Source organism: Lissotriton helveticus, chromosome 1_1, assembly GCF_964261635.1.
Source record: "Lissotriton helveticus chromosome 1_1, aLisHel1.1, whole genome shotgun sequence".
Lineage (NCBI taxonomy): Eukaryota > Metazoa > Chordata > Amphibia > Caudata > Salamandridae > Lissotriton > Lissotriton helveticus.
The window spans coordinates 1,689,181,169-1,689,205,937 of NC_136057.1; the positions used below are offsets into that span (position 1 = coordinate 1,689,181,169).

General features: G+C 44.0%; 1 protein-coding gene across 4 annotated transcripts in view; it reads right to left on the minus strand.

Moving 5' to 3' along the window:
- The window catches only part of R3HDM2 (R3H domain containing 2), a 906,692-nt gene that overhangs the window by 270,983 nt on the left and 610,940 nt on the right, over positions 1-24,769 (minus strand). For all 4 annotated transcript variants that reach the window (XM_078688982.1, XM_078688980.1, XM_078688983.1 and 1 more), the window contains 2 exons: positions 10,430-10,675; positions 3,830-3,956 (listed from right to left, as the gene is read on the minus strand). In XM_078688982.1, the coding sequence (XP_078545108.1) occupies positions 3,830-3,956; positions 10,430-10,675 (373 nt within the window). The remainder of the gene's footprint in view (positions 1-3,829; positions 3,957-10,429; positions 10,676-24,769) is intronic.

Here is a 24,769-nt window from a genome sequence, read left to right on the forward strand (position 1 = left end):
TAACCAACCTATGCAACTGCATACACACCAACTGACAACCTAAACTGTGTGAATGTCTGTATCAATCGCTAATACATGCATTAAGTAAGACATAATTAATGACTCAGTTATACAGTCAGTCACACACCTACTTAATCATCCATCCTGATTCGTATACACCCATTCATTCTTCAATACACTTTGGCCTTCATATTTAAAACATATTAACATTTTATAGAAACACAGTCACTGGATGATGTCATCAGTGATGTCATCCGTGATGTCACTGACCATGTCATGAATGATGTAATATGTGACGTCCTCAGCAGTGCATTGCGGGGGCACAAGTTATAGTTAGCTCAGCTATAACAGCGGAATTTCAATCGTTTTGTATGAGTGAAATGTCCAACTAACTATAACGTCCCTAAAACCTATGTTTTTTTCTGTGAATATATATATATATATATATATATTTTTTTAAACAATTGCCCGAAAGCTTTTCAGAGGGCACACGGCAAAGTTTCCGCCATTCGGCATTGCACACAACAGCTTGCAGTGAAAGTTCCGATATAATTTTTCAAAGCCGACGCGTTTCGAGGCGGGATTGCCTCTTCTTCATGGGCTGTTTGGTTAGGGCGTGCATCAAGGGCTCACATAACTCTGGTTCCGATATTTAACAGGAAGTGTCCCAGCCCCCAGTGGGCGTTGTTCTTGCCTAGGAGCGTCATAGCTCCCATTGGGCGTTATTAATTGCCAGTCTTGTAATCGGTGCTTTCTGGGAACCGTAGTCCGCGTTGTGTGAGTAACATTAAACTCCATTAGTAGGATCAATGCACGTCCTGAATTCAACCATTATTTGAACCTTTAGTAGGATTTCAGAACTGCTGCTCGCTGAAGTTCATAGGAAGCGTTGCGCTGAACAGGTGTAGATTAGTGCTACTCCACAGCCTCGCATTCAGTCTCATTCAGTCTCATTTTTCAAAGCCGACAGCCCATGAAGAAGAGGCAATCCCGCCTCGAAACGCGTCGGCTTTGAAAAATTATATCGGAACTTTCACTGCAAGCTGTTGTGTGCAATGCCGAATGGCGGAAACTTTGCCGTGTGCCCTCTGAAAAGCTTTCGGGCAATTGTTTAAAAAAAAAAAAAAAATATATATATATATATATATATATATATATATATATATATATATATATATATATATATATATATATATATATACACACACACACACACACACACACACACACACACACACACACACACACACACACACACACACACACACACACACACACACACACACACACATAGTGGAGACATGAAAGATACAGTCTTCTTTTTTCTTACTGAATATGCTCTGGGTTTTTGAGCTAGGATCTTGCCAGCGTGTGAGTATATGCATGGTTTTTACTATCCATCTCACATTTTGTCTTTTTGAGATTGGGAGGCACCTACTCTATGTGACTCAGAACTGTTTTCTTAATGGTTTAGTCCACTGTATGTAGTACATGATGACCCTCTTACATTAAGTGTGCATAGAGCTCTTTCCGCCTGTGTTGTGGTAGTTGGAAAAAAAGGCAGGCATGGCTGGATAAATGGATTCACATGAATATGAGACTCTACTTTTAGGATATTCCTCGTAACTGCTCTGCAATTAAAAAGGTCATCTTTAGTCTAAGGTATTTTAGTTTTCCTTTCTGCACTGGCTCCAACGGTTGTCTCATGAGATATGCTAGTATAAGATTAAGGAGGAGCTGACCTTAGCAGGCAAACTATTTTGTCCTCTTCTCAAATCTTTTCATTGGTGTAGCCAAGAGGTTCTGCCCTGAGGTTCCTCTTTTATATGCAACTATGGCCGATATATATTTTAGAGTCGAAGTACATCAAGTATTTGATGACTGTATTGTCACTAGTAAGGTTACCTAGTAGGTTTTCCTTTGTACACCAGTGCACAAATGTTGATATAGCTTCTCATGTGTAATTGTCCGTTGTCTTTTACCAGTAGGGGTCTTTATTTTTCCAAGCAATTTCAACGGAGGTTGTTTTAACAAAGATCGCTCTTTGCCAGTCTTTGAATCAATTCACTTTAGCTCAGATGTGCTGCGAGCCTGCGGCATTGCAGGTGTTCACTTTCTTTGCATTATCAAACATTTTCCAGAATCTTTTCTGACAGTTTTCCTTTACTATAACCATGAAGAGTAATCCTCGACTTCGGAACCTTACTGCTCCCTCTGGATCGCTTGAGTCTCCCTAATCACTTCCTTATCATTCATAAGGCCCAGAACCTTCACAGTTAACTGCTTACACAGCTTAAGGTGCCAAGTGCGGTTTTCACCTTACATCCTTTCCGACCTATGGTCCTTAGAAAGGCTTAAGTTGCAAACGGATGTCATCTTTTCTCTGACAGTTTATGATAGCAGTTGGGATAACAACTAAAAAGGAGTATTTTTAATCCCTCTGACCTTGAAACACGGAAGACACAGGTTTACTGCAAACCTGCAACTATGTATTCTCCAAACCCCATTGGTCAAAGTTGAATTTTAAAAGCTGGTCTCCTTTGTTTTTTTCTGATGCTGGTCTGTTGTATGGGTGGGCGGAACTAGCGGAGTTATAAAAAAACTCAGCGAGATTTCGCCGAGTATCGTCAACGGGCAGAAATATGCATGTCACGCTGCAATTTAACGCATCAGCACAAGCAGCATTGAAAAATCACTGCAAACTGCACCATGGTGTGCACAAGCGCGTGTAGCCATTCGAGTTAATTCTGCTGCCGCTCGAGTAGAACATCTACTTGAGTAGACCATTACTCGAACAGCAGCAAATCTACATGAGAAGCAGCATTCTGACTGCGACCACCCGCCACTACCACCGCTTGAAAATGGAGCTAAAAGACACCAAATCTTCGTGTTTTTGGAGCATTGAGGGGAAACATTCTACTACGTGGCAATTGGCAGAATTCATTTGGAACTGGGCGGAATTCCGTGTTACAAGGGTAACGCCTAGTCGCTAAATTCTGCCAATTTTCACGGGCGAAAAGAAGCAATCCGCCCACCATAGTCTTTTGTTATCTAAGGTTTTCTTCAGTTCACCATTAGTCACCTGTAGAGATCTCAGCTCAGATGTCCGCTTCTGCTCTCGGCTGTCGTTTTTACTGTCCATCGAGCCCAAAACTCTCAATGCTACTTCAAAATACAGCAGCGAAAAAAGAATCAGAGGATGACCGCCACATTCTGGGGCGTTGTGGGACAACATGAAGATGTGGGTCAGCTAAACTCCTCGTCCTGTCAGTACCCAAATGGGGAAAAGAAAAAAAGTAAAAGGGAAAAATATATGGTTGTGAGCCCTTTCACAAAATGCCAGACTAAAGCATAAAACGTGACTAACAAAAAGCAAGTGCAAATCCTCATTCAACGAAGAAAAATAGCTTTTTTTCCCAAATATATTTGCATCCACTGCAAAAAAGTGAATTTCTTGTCAAGAGATGCCCGCTAGTCGGCCTACCCTCAACTTTACAATAACAAATAATGTTACAGAGCTCCTCACATCACAGTGTAATTAGCAAAAGTAATCATAAAGGTTAAATGGTAACCTTAAAGAAAAACCAGGAAAACGGAGTAAGAACGTAGAAATGTTTACGCTCTGGAAAACAGTGCAAAATCAGTTCACTGTCAAACAGATCTTTAATGAAAATGTAACTCCTCTTTGAAACCCACTTATAAGGAAGTGATAACTAAGCAAGTGTCAAAATCTACAAACCATGTAAATGAAGGTGATGCTGTAAGGTTCTCCTTAAGCATGGCAAAGAAAACAGTCTGTGAATCTGCAGACATGAAGGCAACTACTTACCAGACTGCTGTGGAGGCTGCGGCAGTTGCTGTGTGCGCTGAGGGCTGTAGGTTACCTGGTGAGAGAGCGGTCGGTACTGAGGACTGGAGTTGGGATATTGTCCAGGGGGAAAGTAGGAGACCTGGATCTGGCAGGACGAGAAACAAGTTGTCAACTGGAGAGAAGAATCATCACAAATACAAGAGAATGGGAAATAAAGGACATGATTTATAAGGTTCAATACGCTGAACAGCATTTTGTAATGACATAGCTTAGGAAGTGGAACCTGGCCAGAAAAATCTAGCAGAGAGAATACCACTAAGGGTCAACAAACTGAGAAGCAGAAAAAAGGTACACATCAGTAACTGCAGTTCTGTAGCACTGGTAACTTTCAGAGATTTACATGCTTAAATGTTCCTGGTTGTTAGGCTTGGAACCCACACAGCAGTGTACTCAACAAGCACATTGGATAAACAGCCATGGATCATATATTGCAATGCACCTCATTGACTTAATCAAGTAAACAGGCCCCAATCTCTACTCCCCCGAGAGGTTATAACTGCCACACTTTCTAAGCTCATCATGTATTAATATCCATGTTTAACAATGCATCCATAAAAGGGGAGAAGGGAGAGTTGCATGTGAATCTATGAAAGCCACCAATGCTGAAGAACTGCAGTTACAGGTAAGTAACTTTTTCTTCTTCTTCCAAACTGGATCATTCGTAGATTCATATGCTTGAATACAGATTATTCAGGGAGAAATAAATATAAACAGACAAAATGGAAGGTGGGAGTGAAGATGACCTTATGCGATGAGATTGCAAAGCACAGCATGTTCAATCACAGCTTCCATCTTGAACGACAATGGAGTTTCCATCTTGCAATACCACTTAAACACAAGTATGAATCTCCAAGTTGCTGTTTTACATAACTGTTGTAACCGCCATTGTTGTAGAAAGCACTCCAGCTCTAGTTCTACCAAGAATAGTCCTGCACATGGACTTCTGATCAATTATAATACAAGACTTTGTGTGGAGAAGTGTCTACCCTTATTAACATGCTCATAGACAACAAAGAGTTGACCTGTTAGGCGAAAACTATCAGTTACCTGCCCAAAAATTTTAAATAGCTCAACATTCAGAGAGTTTAGAAAGCTCCCTACACTGCTGTAATCTGGTGAAAAATAAAGGCAAGACTTATCTGCTGATCAAGAGAAATGAAAATGGCACCTTTGGGATAAATGTAGGATTACTTTGTAGTACTAACTTGTTTTTACAAAACTTGAGATAGTGCTGCAACTTGAAATTGTCCGAATCTCATGTACTATTCTTGCTGAAGTCATACCCAACAAAAAGTCTGTCTGGGGATAGCTAAAAGTGGAGCCTTCATTAAGGCAGCCAGCATCTTATTCAATTCCCATGCTGGGGCCTGTCCTTGCAATTGGAGGAAAATATATTCATTCCTTAATTATTCAGGATGAGACCAGCAAAAGATGGTCAGACAACTTCAGATATTGAAAAATAGCAGCAAGATTCAGTCTAACTGATGGACATTGTAAACCTGCTCTTTAGTGCAAAGACATCCGGATTGCACCACAAGCCCTAGATATTACCCAAATAATGATTATTTTCTATTTAACTCTGTCGTATTTTAAGGTGGAACGTGGAAGGCGCTAAAACCAACTGCAGTATCCAACAGCCGTTTGGAAGATTCAACACAAGCTGTGAGTTGCAGGAAGTGTGGGTTGAGATCTAGAATATGAGATATGAGAAATGAATCGAAAAGAAGTTCTGATTTGAACCAGATAAGATGTGAACAGAAAGTCTCCACAGCTCTGGATATAAATGCTGCTTCATTCACACTGGAGGTATCTGTATTACCATGCAAGACTCTCTCCTAACTTTACAGAACTCTGAGAATTAGACACATCAAAGAGAAGGCACAGGAGAACCTGCCCTTCTGGGGTCATCTGCTCACAAGCAAAGGACATTTGAGTTGCTGTGTGTTGAAAACTGGTCACAACTTTACATTCTCAAGCAAGGAAAAATGAGATTCAGCGGTTTATTGTCCAATTCCCATTCATAGTTTTGACATTCTCCTGATGACAGCATCCACACAGACAGTCTCCAAACCTGGCAGATGTTCAGCTGACAGAACCACTTTGTCACTCAGTCAAAAAAAGCTTTATTCGGTTGCAAAAAACAAAAATACACAAGACAATACACAAAATACAAATGTGTTTACAATAGATGAATATTCAAATAGGTTAAGGAATTACTCAAAATTTCCTAGATTTCCGCAATACATGTAAATAAAATCAAGGTATAAAATCCCAACAAATTAACCTCAAAATAAGGTATATGTAAAAATTGCAAAAGCCTGGGAGAGACTATTGGAGCATAGCAGCAAACTGTAAGCTCAGTATATCCATAGCTCACAATAGATCATGAGTACATTCTCTAGGTCATGCATATGGAGTCTTGATGACCGACATCCATCCAGTACAGTATGGTGTCATACAGTGGAGCAGTACATAATGGATTGTCTTACAATAGCATAGAGTGAGGTAAAGTGTTGTAGCGAAAACTGCAGTGGAGTTGCGTAGCCATTATAGGCCCATGGGAGCCCAACCCGTGTGACAAACGAACAACAAAAAAGAGGGGGGCCTGCCCCCCAGCCTATTAGGGCGCTGAAGACCCTCCATTCCAAGGACCATATATATTTTTAGGGGAGGGCATCATGTGGCTCCCTTCCCTGAGCCTCTTTAGGCCCTGGGGACAGTACCCACCCAGGGCATAATAGATTTTGGAGGCGGGGTTTCCATAAAAAAAAAAACCCACCTCCCCACCCCCGTGAGCCGCTTTAGGCCCTGGAGACTCCATCACCAAGGTCATTTCTTTTTTATATAAAGGGGAGGGGACCACGGGGCCCTCCCTCCCCAAGCCATTCTAGGCCCCAGGAAGCCAATCCCTGAGGCCAAAACGTACAAAAACAGGGAGGTTGCCGCGCTGCCCCTCTCCCTGAGCTTTATTAGGCTTTGGGGACCCTCCCATTACCCAGGGCTTTTTTTTGCACTTTGCTGGTTGCCCCATCTCCCCGACCCTTTAAAATTCCCTGTAGACACCATTCCCCCAGGGTACCTACTTATCTTGAAGGGGAGGAGGCCATGTGCCCTCCCCGAGCCATTTTTGGCCCCGGAGACCCCATCCCTGAGGCCCGCATTATTACAGGTGGGTGCTCTGATGCCCCCACACTTGTCAACCACGATATACTCATTGGGGTCGCAGGGGGAGCCCTAAGCCCCCCTAATATTCAGCTGGCTCCCCGCATGCTGTGGGAGCGGTCATTGCTTCCTCCACAGGGAGAAGCTATTGAAATACCACAAATGTATATTCTCACAAGTACCGCGGCGGCAGAGATTCAAGATGCTCTCACTCAGGTTGCAAATTCAATTATTTAATACAAAGAAGCCATTGCCATGCCCCAGGGCTGAGAACTGAGTGTGTGAGTGTGTGTGAGTGTGTGTGTGAGTGTGTGAGAGAGAGAGTGTGAGTATATATATATATATATATATATATATATATATATATATATATTCCATTTAAGGTCTGCTTCACAGCAAAAAGGTTGCGCACTCAGGATTCCGTAATACCAGATGATTTATTGTTTACAGGTTTACACGCTACGCGTTTCGACACTAAGAGTGTCTTGATCACACGTGAGTTGTCCCGGCATTATGGCACATATAAGCATACAACAAGTGAAATAAACATAGAGAAGGTGACAAGTAAATTCACTTAATTAGAGCGTACACATGGGGGCCATTTTGTAGTGGTGTATTAGTCAGATAGGAAATCAATTATATTTCCTCCACAGCCAATTACTTCAAAGGCCATGGGAAATTATCACGAAGAGAAGAATGAAATCTCTGAGGGCCAGTGGTTACAGGTGTGTGGTTTAATTTGGGCACTAGACCGAATGGAAGGGATTCCACCACATACTGAAGGTATGAAATTTAGGTATATCTACAAAAGGCACCTATGCTTACTATGTATATACAAATTCTTACATAATTCGTTTCCTACTTAGGAAGATGAATATATTTAAAATCATGTAGTAGAGCTCGTGATAATTTCCCATGGCCTTTGAAGTATTTGGCTGTGGAGGAAATATAATTGATTTCCTATCTGACTAATACACCACTACAAAATGGCCCGCATGTGTACGCTCTAATTAAGTGAATTTACTTGTCACCTTCTCTATGTTTATTTCACTTGTTGTATGCTTATATGTGCCATAATGCCGGGACAACTCACGTGTGATCAAGACACTCTTAGTGTCGAAACGCGTAGCGTGTAAACCTGTAAACAATAAATCATCTGGTATTACGGAATCCTGAGTGCGCAACCTTTTTGCTGTGAAGCAGACCTTAAATGGAATATTGAATCGGCTTTGTGTGGTCCGCCGATATTTTTGCGCCACCTGGCTTGGGAGAGAGGATCTCAGCAGGACCCTGTTGTGTTTGTGATATATATATATATATATATATATATATATATATATATATATACACACACACATACAAACACACTCAATTCAAAAGGAGCCTGCACTCGAAATATGGGTAAAAATTATTTTATTCACCAGCACTTTCACCTCAAAAACAGGGACGTGTTTCGGCTGTCTGAACAGCCTTTCCCAACCTGAAATGCACGGTGACATAGGTGCCTTAATGCTGCCCACAGGTGTTACAATAACAGATTACTGCCACTTTTCAGCTTGATTTAAAGGCACAGTCCTTTTGTTTCTTCAGCCAACACTTGTGGATAATAAAGTTATTGCACCTTGAAGCTGCAGTCTTTGTTTTAAGATTGTTTAAATACACATTCTTACAGCATACTCGCAGAATACATTTTTTAATTTTCTTTGTATAATTCATTACGATCTTGGCAGGCAGTCTCATTATGACGAAAATAAATGCAAATTTGCATGACGTGTTTTCAATTCAAGACTAATGTCTAATCTCTGCCTCCCATTTTTCATTTCTCTGCGCTTGCCTCCTACCTTCTCCCAAGCTGCTGTACTTTGATGAAGAGCATTTGCTGCTTTATATTTAATCTCATACTACTCACAGTAACACTGCAAGTCCCGGCTCCCAGTTCACTGGATGTTGGGCTTCCTAGCCCATGCAAAGTAACTTTCGGGGGCTCGACAATCCTCAATACCAATCCTTAATGTGGCTTTGCTGCGAGCATCCTGAACGCCCGTGGTGCAGGTCAGAGGCGAATAAAGTAAAGAAAACACTGACGTCTCGAGTGCAGATTTCTTCTTGGAGTGTTGAGGAAATATTGTACATATATATATATATATATATATATATACAAAAAACTTCTTTTATTCTTCAAACATGAGAAATAACCATGTTAAACATATGTTGGACGTCGATGACAGGATATTTTGGTAGTCCTTTGGCAGCACAATGCTCCGAATGAACTTCGTTCAAACAGAAAAACCACCATCTTAAGCTTATACGTCTTCCTGACAAGATCACTTAAAATGAGGCAAATAAATATTTGTATAAAACAAAGGGAGTGGGAATTTGTGGATTAGTAGTTCACATATCCCAACTGCTTGGGTTTTCAGCATTTATGAAGTAGGCTATTGCAGAAGAGAGGCCAATATATTTGTGTGCAAGATGCAATAGTAGCCTAGCCAAATACATTATGGACCACATATGGCATTGTCCCTCATGTCGGAATCTTTTCACTGACCTCCGGGAATACTGCCAATCTTGTTTATGTTGATGCCTTTTGACATCCCATCTTGGACTTTGTGACTTTAGACTTGTTTAATTGAATTTAGAGTCAGCAAATGCCCTTTCTACATTACCATGGTGCTCTGCTTATTAAAAGAAGACATTATACTGTTCTACTCATATTCATTATCATACCCCACATTCCAACTTGTTACAAGTGACCGATTGAGGGCTCAAGCACTCTTTTCCTTAAGGGAGCTTATAAAATACAATCTGGGTAGTTCCAGCACTAGCCATGGAAGGGTATCACTCCCCACATTTAATAGGGGCTGGGAGTAAGTCTTATACCTTCTCTGTTACATGGCAGGCATGCCACAGATTTGCGATCTATGTGACTTGACTGGAGGCCTCTGAGGTTAGCTGCAAGAAATGGAACAGACGGCAAGGCAGATAGAGACTATATTTCTCTCTGAAACCATGTTTAAATATGAAAATCAGCATTCAGCCTTTTGCTTGGGTGCCACTGTTCTCAACACATGAATAAGGAGAGTATAAAAAAGTATAATAAAACACCATTTCAGCAGTTACTAGAGCCTCTGTCAGTTGTCACAGACAAGCCAAGAAGTGAACATCAATTGGACCAAAATCTACACTCTATATAGTATCAAGGGATGCTAGTCAACATTGTCTGAGGAAGAGCAACTGGTCATTTTACATCACAGATGCTTACAATGAGCGATGTGATTTGTAGACACAATGCTCACCACACCAAATCATAGCAAGGAAACACTTCTGAAAGACTATGCAGCCAGTGTTGGGAGTCTACTCGTTTCCAATCCAGAGTACATTGGCTTCTTGACAAACCTGCTGTGGTGGCTGCATGTAGCCCTGGGGTGGAAGGACTTGCTGCGTTGAAGGAGGATGTGCTGCCGCTGGGTAGCTGCTGCCTTGGATGGCGGGCCCTGCAGACGTCATGATGAATCCAGTCTGTGATGGATGTTGGGACATGAGAGGTGGTGGATACATGGCAGAGGATGCATCGGGAGCTTCTGTGGATCCCTGGCGACTGAGGCTCATCTGTCCAAAGTGGTTGCTGATGTGATCATCAGACTATGGTGGGGGAGGAAAACAGAGCCAAAGGTTAAAAAACTAAAACACACACACAACTGCCTTATTCCCAGAGGTGGCATGCAGTACCTGTGAGTTACAAAAAAATGACAGACATATATGGCTTTCACTATTCATCACATTCCATAGTTACCACAGCATCTGCCACACAGGAAATCATGCATGCCCAGTGACCAAGAGCACAACTCCATCAAGGTTTCCACTCAAGCCGAATTACACTCTGCTCCAGGTATGAAATGAGCTAATTCTTGTTTGAAGTCATGAAAGGCAATGTCTACTATTGAACACAAGTCATCTTGGAAAGAACAGTTAAAGCAAAATATTAAATGACATTGGCTTGTGTTTGATATATGGTATAGCACAGCTTGCTTAATGTCAGAAGTGTACCAGCTAAGTTAGTTAAGCTAAGAGGAATGGAAAAGCAGGAGAAGAAAAAGGTAAAAATGAGGTGCAGTAACCCAGTGGCATTGGAAGGGTTGAGTATGACCACCAATCCTTAACGTTCGTGGGTGTTGCAAGTCGGCCTGAGATGCAAACACAGCACTGGGGTATCTAGGTAATGGAATAGCAAAGAATCTTGCAGGTCAAAATGAAGTTCACTAGATGAGTACAGTGTACTTGAGTTCTAGAATAGCAGAATGCATTACAGGGAGAGATGAGAGGCATAGCAGGGGTGTGTGGTGCCTGGGCAAAGTAGAGGGCAGTACTGTGGAAGAAGGTGCCGCAGAAATTAGGCACGTGATGCAAGAATGTGGTGGGGGCAGCAGAAAGAGTGATGGTTGGGGAGGCAGAATTGGATAGTTGCTTGGTAGAGTGGAGTGCATTGTCAAATCTGTGCTTGGCTCTCAGGACTGGAATGTACAAAAAAGATGGAAGCCAAGGTTGCCATGGAAGAGAGTCAGTGAGCGTGCCACAATTCAGGCCTTTCAAACATGCATGAACAGGATGTGCCACCCCCTTAGGTTTTCAAATCTATTCGGTCCAGTTGCACTTCACAATGATAGACCATGCCAGAAACAGGTCCACACTGAAAAAAGCTCACAAAGCGCATGCAAACAGACCACGAAGCAATAAGGAATAGAGGAGATGTACCATATTGTACTGCTGGGGAGGAGAAACTGGAAGGAGAACTTGGGGACAAGAGCTTGGAGTGTACTGAACGGGCTGCGGCGAAGGCTGAAGAGTTGGCACTGGCTATGGACCAGTCCAACAATCATGCAGAGAAGTTTGCCAAAAAGACAGGATAAGGGGCAAGAGACAGGGAAGATAAGAGGCAAGAAAAAAATGGGGTGGAAGGATTAGATAGGATGACAAACGAAGGGAAAGGTTTGGAATGGAATGGTGAGGGGAAGCAAAGGGGCAGGAGGACAAGGGACAAAATGGGTGGGATAAAAGATGAAAAAATGCACAAGGGTCAGGGAGGGAAAGAGCCGTAGGGAAAGCAAGTGGAAGAGGCGACGGGGAGAGTGATTTGAAGGGACAGCAAGGACAGCAAATGGAAGGGAGGTGGAAGACGAGCAAATGGAAGGGAGCAAAAGGAGGACATGGAAGGGGGCAAAAGGAGGACATGGAACAGAGCCCGAGGAGGACATAGAAAGGAGCCCGAGGAGGACATGGAAGGAGATAAAAGGAGGGGGGAGATAAGGGGAGGAAGGCAAAGGTAGAAATGAAGAAGTAAGGAGAAGAAGATTAACAGGGGAGGAGAAGGAAACAAGAGTGAGCGGGGGAGATTAAGGCAAAAATAGAGAAGAGAAAGGTCAACAGAAGAAAGAAAGGGAAGGAGAAGGAGGATAATGGGAAGGAGAAGGAGGATAATGGGAAGAAGAGGGTACAGAGGTAGGAAACGGGGAAGATGAAATACATGGGGGAGGAAAAAGAGTGGACAAGAGGACAGAAAGGGGGATAGGAGGGAGATCGCAAGAGGACAGGAAGGAGATCACAGGGGGATTGGGAGGGCACAAGAAGGGGAAGGATGGCACAGGGGCAGTTGGGTCAATTAAAATGGTCGGATAGAGAACAAAAGGGCAGGAGAAGGGAAGATAAAAAATAAGAAATAAAAATGTTGTTAGTTAGGCAAGAAACGCAGGCTGCAGCAGAATTACTCAAGATTCACAAGTGAAAGCAACCATCGCCCGTAACAATGCTTCTCCAATGAACAGGAAATACTTTTAGTGATATGGTGCCAGTGGCATTACAGGAGTTGTCATGAATCTAATTAAAAAGGCAGGTAACCGCTTCAGGCATTATAAACATACAGCAGACTCTACGGAGGCTCCACCTGCTCAGTATTTGTGACTCCAAGCTCAAAGGGGGCTCTGACACTGTGCAGCGCAGAGCTCGAGTTACAAGTACCACATGCATATACACAGTAAAAAGCAATGTGCATAGGCACAAAGGCCTTCCTTGGAATAATTTTACAGAGTACTTCGGACATTCATTATCTGATTCTTGACTATTCATTCGTATCCAAATCTTCACCGCCCCATCCGAAAATAATCCATACATTCACAAACCTGAACTCCCTCTTTAGGCAAGATTGAAATATTCAGGAGAACAATTTTATAGGGTAGAGACCCTATTGTTGGGGACAGCACAGATGTGTCTATTTAAAAAGGTTGTACCTTTCAAACAATTAAAAGGAACTTTGAGGTGGAAGGGGAACCAAACATTTTGCACTAGTCTGAATAAGGACTGGCCTATAAGGAAACTAGCACATTTCACGCACAATCTGAAACACAATAGATTCTGGTCAGTATTAATAACCCTTCAGACTCGTATGTCTATCAGGAACCCTCTCATTGTCACTACAGTCCTATTCACACCTGTACCCCAATAATCCTGCAAAATTATGTTTCAAAATATTTTAATGAGCACCACTCTCATTGGTTATCTACACTAGGAGTCATTGTGGTGTAAAAAGTGTTACAAAATGCACAGCTGAACAAAACACCAAGTATTTGATTTTGCAAAAGATATTTTAATTTACAAAAGAAAATGGTGCGCTGGACGACAGCCTAAATATATATACATGTTAAAAATTACCCCTGAAGTTGGATATCCTGCACAACTCAAACTTTTTAGTTTGGGTTAAGTAGCTACTGACACCAGGAGACTAGGAGGAAGCATAAATCCTATACTATTAGCTCATAGGCTAATCACAGCATTATTTAATACATATCAATATCGTCCTCTAAAACTGAGCATAAAACAGAAATGTAACATGAGGACAAGGTTACTTACCTCTAATAACAGTTTTGAAGCAAGAAGCTGTTTTGTAATCACATACTGTGCATTGTTTAACCATCTAGTGGCTAAACTGGAATGGTGCTTGTTTTTTCCTTTTTAGGTCGAGCCTAGCGTAGCGCTCATGTGCTGCCCTATGGGAGGCTTCTTGTGAGCACTCCAAACTTCCCCGAAAGTTCTCCGTGTGGGTCTGGTAACTCCCAAGCATTCTATTGGCCTTTGCGTGTGGCTTTCAAGAATGAAAGCATGCAAATGGCCAAAGGCGGGTGCATGTCCCACCTCTTTGTTTAAAGGTACTTCCACGTTGGATTGGTGTAGGGAGTGAGCAGTGGCACGCTTTGTGGCAGCTGCATTCCTCCCTTCTTGTTGTGGATCATGTTACTAATGAAACAGTACGGTCGCTTTCACTTTGCAGCCACCCTTGATTTCTGTTCCCATTATTTTTGTCCTTGTGCATATATTACAAACGCACGCGTTATTTTAAACCCTTATTACTTTTTTCCAACGGTTTACATGCATTTGAGGCGCCCTTTTGTCTTCTTTTTTATTCTTAGGTATCATAATATTATTGATTATTATTCCTAGCAACTTTGCCCTTGACATTATTACCTTTCATTACACCATTTGTTAGTCTTTAAATCACCAGCAGGAAAAGTAATATTAATACTAGTTCTACTAGAACTAATAATAATGACCACCTTAATAATTATTGTAGTAATAATAACAACCTTCCTTTAGTTGTCCCTCGTTGCCAAAATTAGTTTTAAGCCTGGCTGTCAGCTTCGGAACTACCAATATGGGCCCTCATTTAATCTCCTGAAATTTGAACTGGAAACGAGGCGAAATGCTACAGCATCAAGCTGCTGAGGATTATTCGGCTTGTTAGCTGCTTCCTAACCTTGGGCTGAGGTTGAAACGGTATAAGTTCACAAGAGGACTGACCCACTGCGCCCTTGTGATCGCTTCAATCTTTTCACGAACCAAAATGTGCAAACAATGTAAAGGATACATTTCCTCATCAACCTGATAAGGAGAAAGTACAGGCAGCACAATGGGGATTGAAAACAGCATGAAGCCTTTTCAAACTTTTAATTATGATTTGAAATGTTTATAGTCTTTGACATGCAACTGTGCGAGACTACAAATAAAGAGGATATACATTTTGAAGCACATTTAAAGAAATATATTTTTTAAGCTAGGATGTTCCCCTTATATGGAGCATTTCTACTGTGCTTTGTAAATTAAATCTATTTACAAACCTTCTTGCATAAATGACGCAGAGGAAACAACAACTTTACTTTCCAAACAACATTGCGTCATTTGCAGGAGCAACCATCAATAAGATACAAATACATTTTAATTTTTTTTGCCTGTTGTCAGTTCCATCAGCCGTTTGTGTTATACTGGTCTCTGACTATGCTCTGTATTCCTTGTGGACTACACCTGTCTAAATGTACCTTGTATATGACAGCACAACACTGCTTGCCAGGTGTAGTGGTATTTGTTTCTTCTTCGGTCCTTGAGCAATATTACTGGTTTGCAGGGGGCTAGTTACAATGAGACCCCAAGCCGCACTGATATTATTAAGTTATGCTCCATATATCTTGTTTGTGACACTGCACCGTTCTGTGACCCAGAGAGTCCAGCCCAGGTCGTCCACTCTCTCACTGTCTCTCTCTCACTCTCTCACTGTCTCTCTCTCTCTCTCTCTCTCTCTCACTGACTCTCACTCATTGTCTGACTCTCACTCACTGACTCTCTCTCTCACTGACTGACTCTCAATCTCTCGCTCACCGAATCTCTCGCTCTCTCTCTAACTGACTGACCCTCTCACTGACTGACTCTCTCCCTAACTGTTATACAGGTACTATTTCCCAACTTTCACCCTCCTGTTATTTATGCCCCTGTAACAAAAAAAAACATAACAAGCAACGTTTGGGACAGGCAGATAGAAGTTGCCAGCATTGAAAGGACAAAACAAAAATACTCATGACATTATTGTTAATACTTTTATATAATGGTCGCTCAGTTGTACATAATGCTTTCTTGGTCACATTATAAGGTAAAAAAATGCTTACACTTCATTATAACTTTTCAGCATGCTGCTGACTTCTGTACAGCACAGCTTAAAGAGATAGGCAAAGTCAATATCTCTGGCTACACTTATAAGGTCCCAAAGGCGAGACCTATAGGCTATGCCAATCCTTGTTTTGTTTAGGCATTGCCCAGAGGAGAGACCAAGCTAATCCCCTTGCCCCTCGACATTGAACTGCAGTCAATGATGCCCCAGTATATGCTCACCATATTTAGATTATTTCTTCCCTTCTGTAGTAACTGTTGCATTTTGTTTTGTTTCACTTTAAAAATAAAAAGTTAGAGTTCCTATTCTGTAGCAACCTTACCACTCGTCATTTTCACTACGGAGGTGGATCAGTAGCATGAGAATTCAGACTAGCTTCATACAGCAACAACTATTGTTACAGGTAAGTAACTTTTCTATTTTGCACCGCGATTTTTATTCAGGATTTAAATGCTGTGCAAGGATTATGTAGCGGTATTAAATATTGGGGAAGGTGGAAGTTTAGTGTGGGTGGTTCTTAACATTCTTTAGCAAACTTTCTATCCCAAGTCTTCCTTCTGGTGTGCGAGGACATCTATTTAGTAGTGTTTCACGAGGATATGCTCTGAAGACTGTGTTGCAGCCATACATAGGTTACTGATGGAGACATTAGTGAGGAAGGCTAATTTTGCCTTTTCTCCTTTTAGAAAGGGTTTTTAGTTTTTTTATCTAGGGTTTCCATGCTAGTAGTTAACGTTTGAACAGTTTGCACTATGCACCCTGCAACCGTTCCTTTTGAAACCTGGGTCTCAAAGTATGCTGCTGCTTGAGCTGCAAAAACAGCTTACCTATCCTCTATAGCTGTATCCTATATGTAGAGTATGACAGTCTCTTTACAACCAATGAATGCAGTGCCTTCTCCACTTGGTGTTTGGCTTTTGAAAGAAAATGGGTGACTGAATAGACTAGTTCACATGAAAATGAGATACTACTTTCAGAATAAAATTAGTTAATACATAAAATGACTACCCTAGCCCTGTGTATTTGTAGATAGGTTTCCTGAATGGTTAAGGTCTGCAATTCACTGGCTCTACGCAATGATGTGATTGTCATGAAAAGACTGTCATTTAGTGTGCGGTATTTGATGCCTGGCATACGCACTGGCTTCACTGGTTGTAACATGACCTATGCTAGCACCAAATTAAAGTTCCTCTTGGGAGTTGGAGGTGAAATTGATTGATAAAGGCTCTTTGCTCGTACGAGGAAGTTGTAAATCAGTGTGCTGCAAAAAGTTTCTTTCCTAGAGATCCCTGGGCCAGATGTACGACCATTTTTAACAGTCACCAAAGGAGATTCAGGCAGTCAACCGCTAAAACGACTCCTGGCATGCACTAACCCTATTTTGTAAGTCAGTAACCTATTATCAACTCGCAAAATAGGGTTTGCGAGTCGATATTAGGAAGGGGGAGTGCCGAGGGGATCCTTTCCTAATAGCGGATCATAGGGGCATGTATGAATGTTCTGCAACCGAAATGCGGTCGCAAAACATTCATACTTTACCAACATAGTTTATTAGGTGGTAACCTATTCGCAAATGCCTCTTTGTGAATTTGGAAAAACCAAAGGTGGTGATGGACGGAGCATTGACAATACAAACACTCACCCCCAGTCAACTGATCTGGGTTTAATCCATCACCGTTCTTTAGCTCACTCCGCCACCCCAGTTCAGACATGGCCATATGCAGATCAGTCTGACCCTGTGCCTCATGGGAACAGTCCAGCCCGAACTGCCAAATTTGTTAATTTGGGCACCAACATTTTTTAAGAGTAGGCAGTGGCAGTGGTCCCACGAAACACTGCCTACTCTTAAAAAATGAAAAGGAAACTTTTCATCTTTCTTTTTTAAATGCTTCCCGTTTTCCTTTAAGGAAAACAGCTGCACTTCCCAAAAAATGTTGCTTTATTTAAAAAGCAATCACAGACCTGGTGGTCTGCTGTCCCCAGCAAGCCATTCCCAGTGGGTCGCACATTGTGACCTACCTCATGAATATTAATGAGGTAGGTCATTTGTGACCACATTGGGAATCTCTAAATAAGTCTGAGAGACATTAGTACAATTCATTTTATGACTTACTAATTGCGAGTCGCTAAAAGTCACAGTTTATGAGTTGCAAAATGAAAGGATCGTACATGTGGGCCCTAGAGTATATGTGGACTATAGCTAATAGGTCATCCGAACAGGAGAGTTTGGGCCTGAAGTAGCAAAGTGTTTTACCCATTCTGTTTCTATGAGGAAATTGTGTTGATACTTAAGGGTCTAAGAATTTTGAGTTAAGCAAATGCATCACGTACTTGATAATAGTTTATGCCCACCTAAATCATTTAAAGGGTCTTCTTTTGTGCACCAATATATTCATATGGTACACCAGCCGTGTAACACCTGGGAGTGGTAGACAGACTTTCCTCCTAAAATATCTCCATATATATCTGTCTGGCAGTCCCAGACTGGCAAATTGTAGATCAAGGGTAAAAACAAGGAGGCTAAAGCGTACTCGTTCTTGATGCCATAGTCATGCCTCTTGTACGGTTAAGAGGTTTTGGAAAACTGTTACTGTAATTATTCTGTTGGCCAAATCTTTTAGCTCACAACACAGTGTGTGGTGGCCAGTTCCAGGCCACCAGAACCAATATCATGTTTGCTTGCCTGCATTTGTTGATCGCTGCTGGTATCAGTAAAATTAGTGGGCATGCATTGGCAAATCCTCCTGACCAATTTAATAAACAGTATTCCCTTTGGACTGGCAATGAGGACCCTGGATCTGAAGCTTTGCCATTTTACATTTGCTGCAAACAGTTCTAATTGTGAGTTTCCCCAGGTTTGAAAGATTGCATCTACTACACTTTGATCTAGGATCCCTTCATTTGGATTCGTTCTTGCCTGTTCAGTTTGTGTTTTCACATTTTGCTGCCCTGGAAGACATATTGATATCATGAGGCACTCCTTATGTATTGCTCACTCCAGACCTTTGGCGTTTTCCTGGTTGGTAGTTGTTTGCGAATAGGAGTTTTCGCTATTAGTGAAGAGACCCTGTGCGGCCGCCAGAGAGCACCATAGAGCACCATAGAGCACCGGAGAGCCGAGAGGCGAGATCGGCAGAACGCCAGACTGAGTTGAGCTGAACGCACAGGCCACCGCAGGAAAACGGGCTACTGGGGCACGGGGGCTGCGGGGCCACCGGTGGTCGGGGGTACGGCTGCCGTGAGACACGATTTGCCCTGCCTAGCCCAGAGAAAATACCGTACTGCTGGGGGACCGCGGGACTCACTTGTTGGACGCTGCCCGTCGATATCCACCCGTCGACGCTATCGAAGCTACGGAAGCCGACGCTGAAGCTGCGGACCTCGCCATAATATCTCCCCCTCCTCTGTAGCTTCTGGGCTATACCTCCGCCGCCTTCGCCCAGGCCCCAGGCTCCAGGCTCCAGGATCTGGTTACTGCGGGGGGGATTTTGGATCACCATCGGACAATTCCTCTGTCTGCTGGATCTACAACCGCCACAACAGCAACAGTGTAGCGGTTCCGCTAACCTGGCCAGACCTCTATTTTTCACGGTTAACTACAGCTGAGCTCGGCTGACCTGTCCCGGACCTGTCCCGCCTCATTTCAGAACCGCGGATAGTGGTGCTTGACACCTGGCCGAGGCAGGAAAAGGAGAGCCCGGGTGTGCTGCGGTGCCGTGCCGCGGTGCCGTGGGAAGCAGCTGACAACTACGGAGGTTTGAGCGGCTTAAAGTGTTACCTGTGTACAGGATGAACCGGAAGGGCAAGACCCGGTGTTAAGGGGAGACGCCACACCGCCAAGCTCGAGGGGGGCCACCAGCTAACAGGTGAGAAGCCCTGCCCTGGTTCCTGCTATCTGGCTCTCTTCCTCCACCTCTGTGCACTTACCACTCTTGACAGGTCAGGAGGAGTGTAGCCCCCCCCTGCTAAATCGGCGATTAATACCTCGCGGGCTCGCCATGGAAAATCCCAAGCAACTCAGAAGACTCCCACGGAGGAAAGGTACTACCCTCCGCTCCGCCTCCCCCGGCGGGGCTCAACGGGAGTCGCCACCACCCCAAAAGAAAATGTCAAACACAGGCGGCCTATCATCACAATCGCAACCTCGGATTAGCGACTTCTTAATTAAAACCCATGTCCAAAAGGGCTCCTCCTCTACCCAATCATCTCAGCAGGATACAGACTTAGAAGCTGACGTCCAGACTGATAACCACTGCTCTCCCGGACTTGCCTACGTTAAAAACTCGACCCCGGAGAAACCCTCTCTATCCTCACCCGATTCTTCCATCACTCCTGAGATACTCCATGAGTCACTTCATAAGACATCAGCTGCTCATCCTCTTCCAGGAGGTTGCCGTCACGACTCATGACAGTTCTCTTCTCTCACTGAGCGCCATCTCTGCAGCTCCAAGAAATCCATCCTCACCAGTCCAGCTCAGACTCTACAAACATCACGATTTTAAACAACGCGACTAAGCTAGAAGTCCAAGCCCAAGTCTATGGCAGAGTTCCGTTAACACCGTCCGAATACACTGATAACTGCTACATTGCAGACCTAACAGCGAAGGCTCTATTACAACCCAGCCCAAGTGCATGCTCAGGGGCCCCCTCAACTAGCCAGAACGACCCCCTACCTTCAAACAAGAGCCCAAAAAATGATGGCCCCTCATTATCCCACAAACTATCCAACCGATTCCTGGCCTCCTTAGAAAGTCGAATTGAAGAATCACTCGCCCACTCACCGGGCTTTAGCCCCATCTCAAACTTCTTCAGAATGCATCCAGAGGACCAGGAAGCATCTGTGTTCATTTTGTCAGATCCCATAAACTCTATTTCGGTCTCACTGACATCCCTCCATGCCAAACAAGGCGCGATTGCCAAGGCTACGCTATGGCAGTCGCAGAAAATGGAGCTGCAGATCGATCTAATGCAAACTCTGGCCTCAGCACTGTCGGACTTGGGCTCCAGGTTATGCACCCTCGAAGGCTTGGCGGGGACAATGGGCAATCGGAATCCTTGCTCCTGCAGCCTAATAATCAACAAACTCTCGTCCCTCCCCGAAATCCTGGGCGCAATCTTGAACAGCGTAGAGTGCCACAGCATCAGACAAGGAACATCTCAGCCCACGCCCATGCAAGAGCTTCAAACACCATCTATCCTCGAAGACCCTTTACGCTCTGCCTCACTAGCAGGCCCTTGCTCTGTGAGAAAAAACACACCCCCTCGCGCCGACCAAGTTCCCAAAAGTTCGGCCAGCCTTTCATCAGGGACCAGCCCCGGCTCGCTCATAGCGGGCTTGGAACTCACTGAAACCCCATCGACGCAAGTATCAACCATGCAATCCGCTCTCTCCGACAGTACCCACACGGGCCAGACTCATTGTGCCTCTAAGCCTCCAATGAAAACTTCACTGTCAAGGAGGGAGAGAAAAAAACGGAAAAAACAATCTAAAAAACGCTTACTGAAAAGAAGAGTGGGGCTTGAAGGGTTAGCGGCACCCAGTCTCCCAGTTAATAAATCGGGGGGGTCTCCCCTACTTCCCCATTTTCAACCCACCTGTAAAACCCGAAATAAAAATCGAGAAAAGTACGACCCCCGCGGGCTCAATGGACTCCAGCGAACAGCCCGGGTCATCAACCCTGGGCAGTCCCGGGATCACAAAAGCCTCAGAAGCGCACATCACAACCACAGTAAACGTATTACTGCCAAACAAATCTACAGGAATAAATACCAAAGATTACAGCGCTGGGAACCAGAATAACCTTGCACAGATCACCTAACCAATAGTGGAAGTCCGGAATAGTCCACCTAAATCCCAGGGAATGGCAGAAATCACAAACACGGATCTTCACAGCTCAACAGTGGGCAATGCAACAGACCGCGGTGCGTCCTATCGATTAGAAGGCCCAACTAAAGCCTTTTGGGACTTCCACATGCAGCCGCAGAGGTATTTTTTGCCTCAAGTGCCACAAGTCTCAGGAATGACAAGTCAATCAGGGGAGGGGGGGGTAGGGGGGGGTGACTATTTATTCATCTGAAGCTCGCTCCCAACTCCTGACGGTGACAGCTTCTTTACCTGGAACAGCCAGGAGTCAGGTTCACCAGAGCCCGGAAAAGAGAGCAGAACTAGTCTTTTATCCACACTACGAGCACAAGGGCCCACATGACACTCTTAACAGACGCAACCTCCTCCGCCTATTCAACTGCATTCCAGCACTGGCCGGGGTCACCTCCTCAGACCTTACATCAGTCAAGTTCTCCACAATACCAGGGAAAGGGGGCTCAGAGGCCACCATTACAATGTGGTCCCAGGAATCCATTAGGAATGCAATTTTTAAGGAAATCAATCAATTTGAAAACTGGGGCATTGAAATGTGGGTTCCCAACTTCCCACTCAACAAAAATACCCCCACGTTCTTCTCTCACAGGCCTCTGCGAAACAGCTCACTAGCGTTCTGAAGGGGTCCCGGGGCGCAACCCATGCCTGGCTTCCAGAAGCGTCGAAAGCTGACAATCTCCTAAACATTGCATGCTATGAAAATCAACGTATGATAAGCTGCAAATTTAATTGCCCAGTCACCCATGCCAACGACATGCGCTACGGAGATTTTGTCCCAGAGCCGTCAATCAATTTCGCTCAACAACAGCGATCCTCCTAACAAGAACACCAACTGGCCCGATTCCAAACTATCACATCTTGGAACACGAGCGGGCTAAAGTCAACCCTTGCTTCAAAATCAGCCGTTGAATTCCTGAACAAAAGCGACATGATTTGTTTTCAGGAGACCTGGTCTCTATATCTCCATCGCCTCTGCTTGGCTACTATGAACTTTTTCAACCGGCCGCCAAGGTCAATTCTTATGGAAGACCCTCAGGGGGCCTCTCCATTTTCATCAGTCACAGGTGCAAGATAACGGCCACACCTATCCCTCGGAACCTGCCGGCAGGGCAGACGGTCCTGATTACCGGTCTGTCATTTTCAGGCAGGGCACGCTCTATCATCCTAATTAACATTTATCATAATACAGCAAAAACCGCAAAATCAACTGCAACGGATCTAATGATAAAACAACTAGAAAACCTTTTAGAGGAATTTGCATCTACGGAGGTACTACTACTAGGAGACTTTAACATCAAAGACCTCGCAACCAACGGCCTCTTAGCAAGGAAAAACAAAGAGCAAGAAGCAATGATCACTTTTATAACAACCCATAACTTCCGCTCGGCTCAGCAAATCTCGCTGGAACTGCACCCGGACGCTCATTTCTTGCCAACACTCAGGAGAATCTCAACTATCGATTACATTTTTCTTTCCCCGCTTCTGGGCAATCGTCTTGCCAGGTTGGAAATTCCCTATAGTTTGGAGAGTGACATTAACCCCATAATGGCGACACTGGACCTGCGAGTGCAAGTCGCCCTCGAAACAACAGACGTGGGGCATTCAACGCGGGCTGAATTGCACACCATGGTTAGAAGAATTAAATGGGACTCACGGGGATCTGCCAAGGTGGGAACCTGGCTCAAGGGCGAAACACTTAACCTCAGACATAGTGCCCCGACAGAATCACACTACCAGTGGGATAACGCCATTGCTAAGCTACAGGATCTTCTGGCACGGCCCGCGGTTCATCATAGAACACTCGGGCCACATCTGAAGCAAACCCACGACCCATTGTTAGCCTCCCAACGAAAGACCCTCAGGAAGGCCGTCCGCCAGCACAAACTAATTGGAACCGTACACATTGCCAAAAAGGTGGCATTGCTGCGGACGACCTATAAGAAATCCTTATGGGAGACCAAGAGACTCAAAGAACAGTCCGAGTGGGTAAAAATGTTCGCCCTTCAAGGGCAAAAATCAGTCCCAGTTTTGGAATCATATGAACAAACTCAGCTCCACCAACAAGACGAGAGGAAACGCAGTCTGTGAAGAAGCCTGGGCCCTGCATGTTTACGATCTTTATCGCAGTGATTCTGGGGACCTCGCGGTGATAGAATTAAGAGATCGCGCTGCTTCCATTCAAATAGAAACTTTCGAACTGACCACTGCAGCCGAGGTCGCCAAGTATCTGCGAGCCATGAAAAAAGACGGAGCTCCAGGGCCCAACGGATTCCCTGCCGGGATATTTAAAAGTGCCCCGGAAGAGTGGGCGGACCTTCTGACTCCCCTATTCAACAACGTGTTCGCGACAGCCCAGCTACCAGACTCTTGGTTAGGTTCGACTCTATGCCCCATATTCAAGAAAGGAGACCCTGCGTCACCGGCTAACTACCGCCTCATTGCCCTATTAGATCTGGAGGCAAAGGCATATGCTCGGTGTCTTCTTCGGTTGCTTGAAAAATAGGTTGAAGAAAACAACATAATACCATACTACCAAACTGGGTTCAGGGCATCGGCCTCCACAATAGATAACATCATTACTCTAGCCACTTTAAGTCAAAAAGCAGTACAAAAAAACATCTTCCACTCTATTGCTGCTTCATAGACTACAGCGCGGCTTTTGACAAAGTGTCTCGGAACATCTTGTGGAGGAAGCTGAACAAATGGGGGATTCCGCATGACCTACTAGGAGCACTAATTTCCCTGCATAAGAACACATGGGTGCAAATTAAAACCGGCCCAAAGACACTTTCTTTAAGAATTGCCGTCGAAGATGGGCTAAAGCAAGGCTGTGTTCTCGCCCCGCTGTTGTTCAATCTCTACACAGCTGATCTCG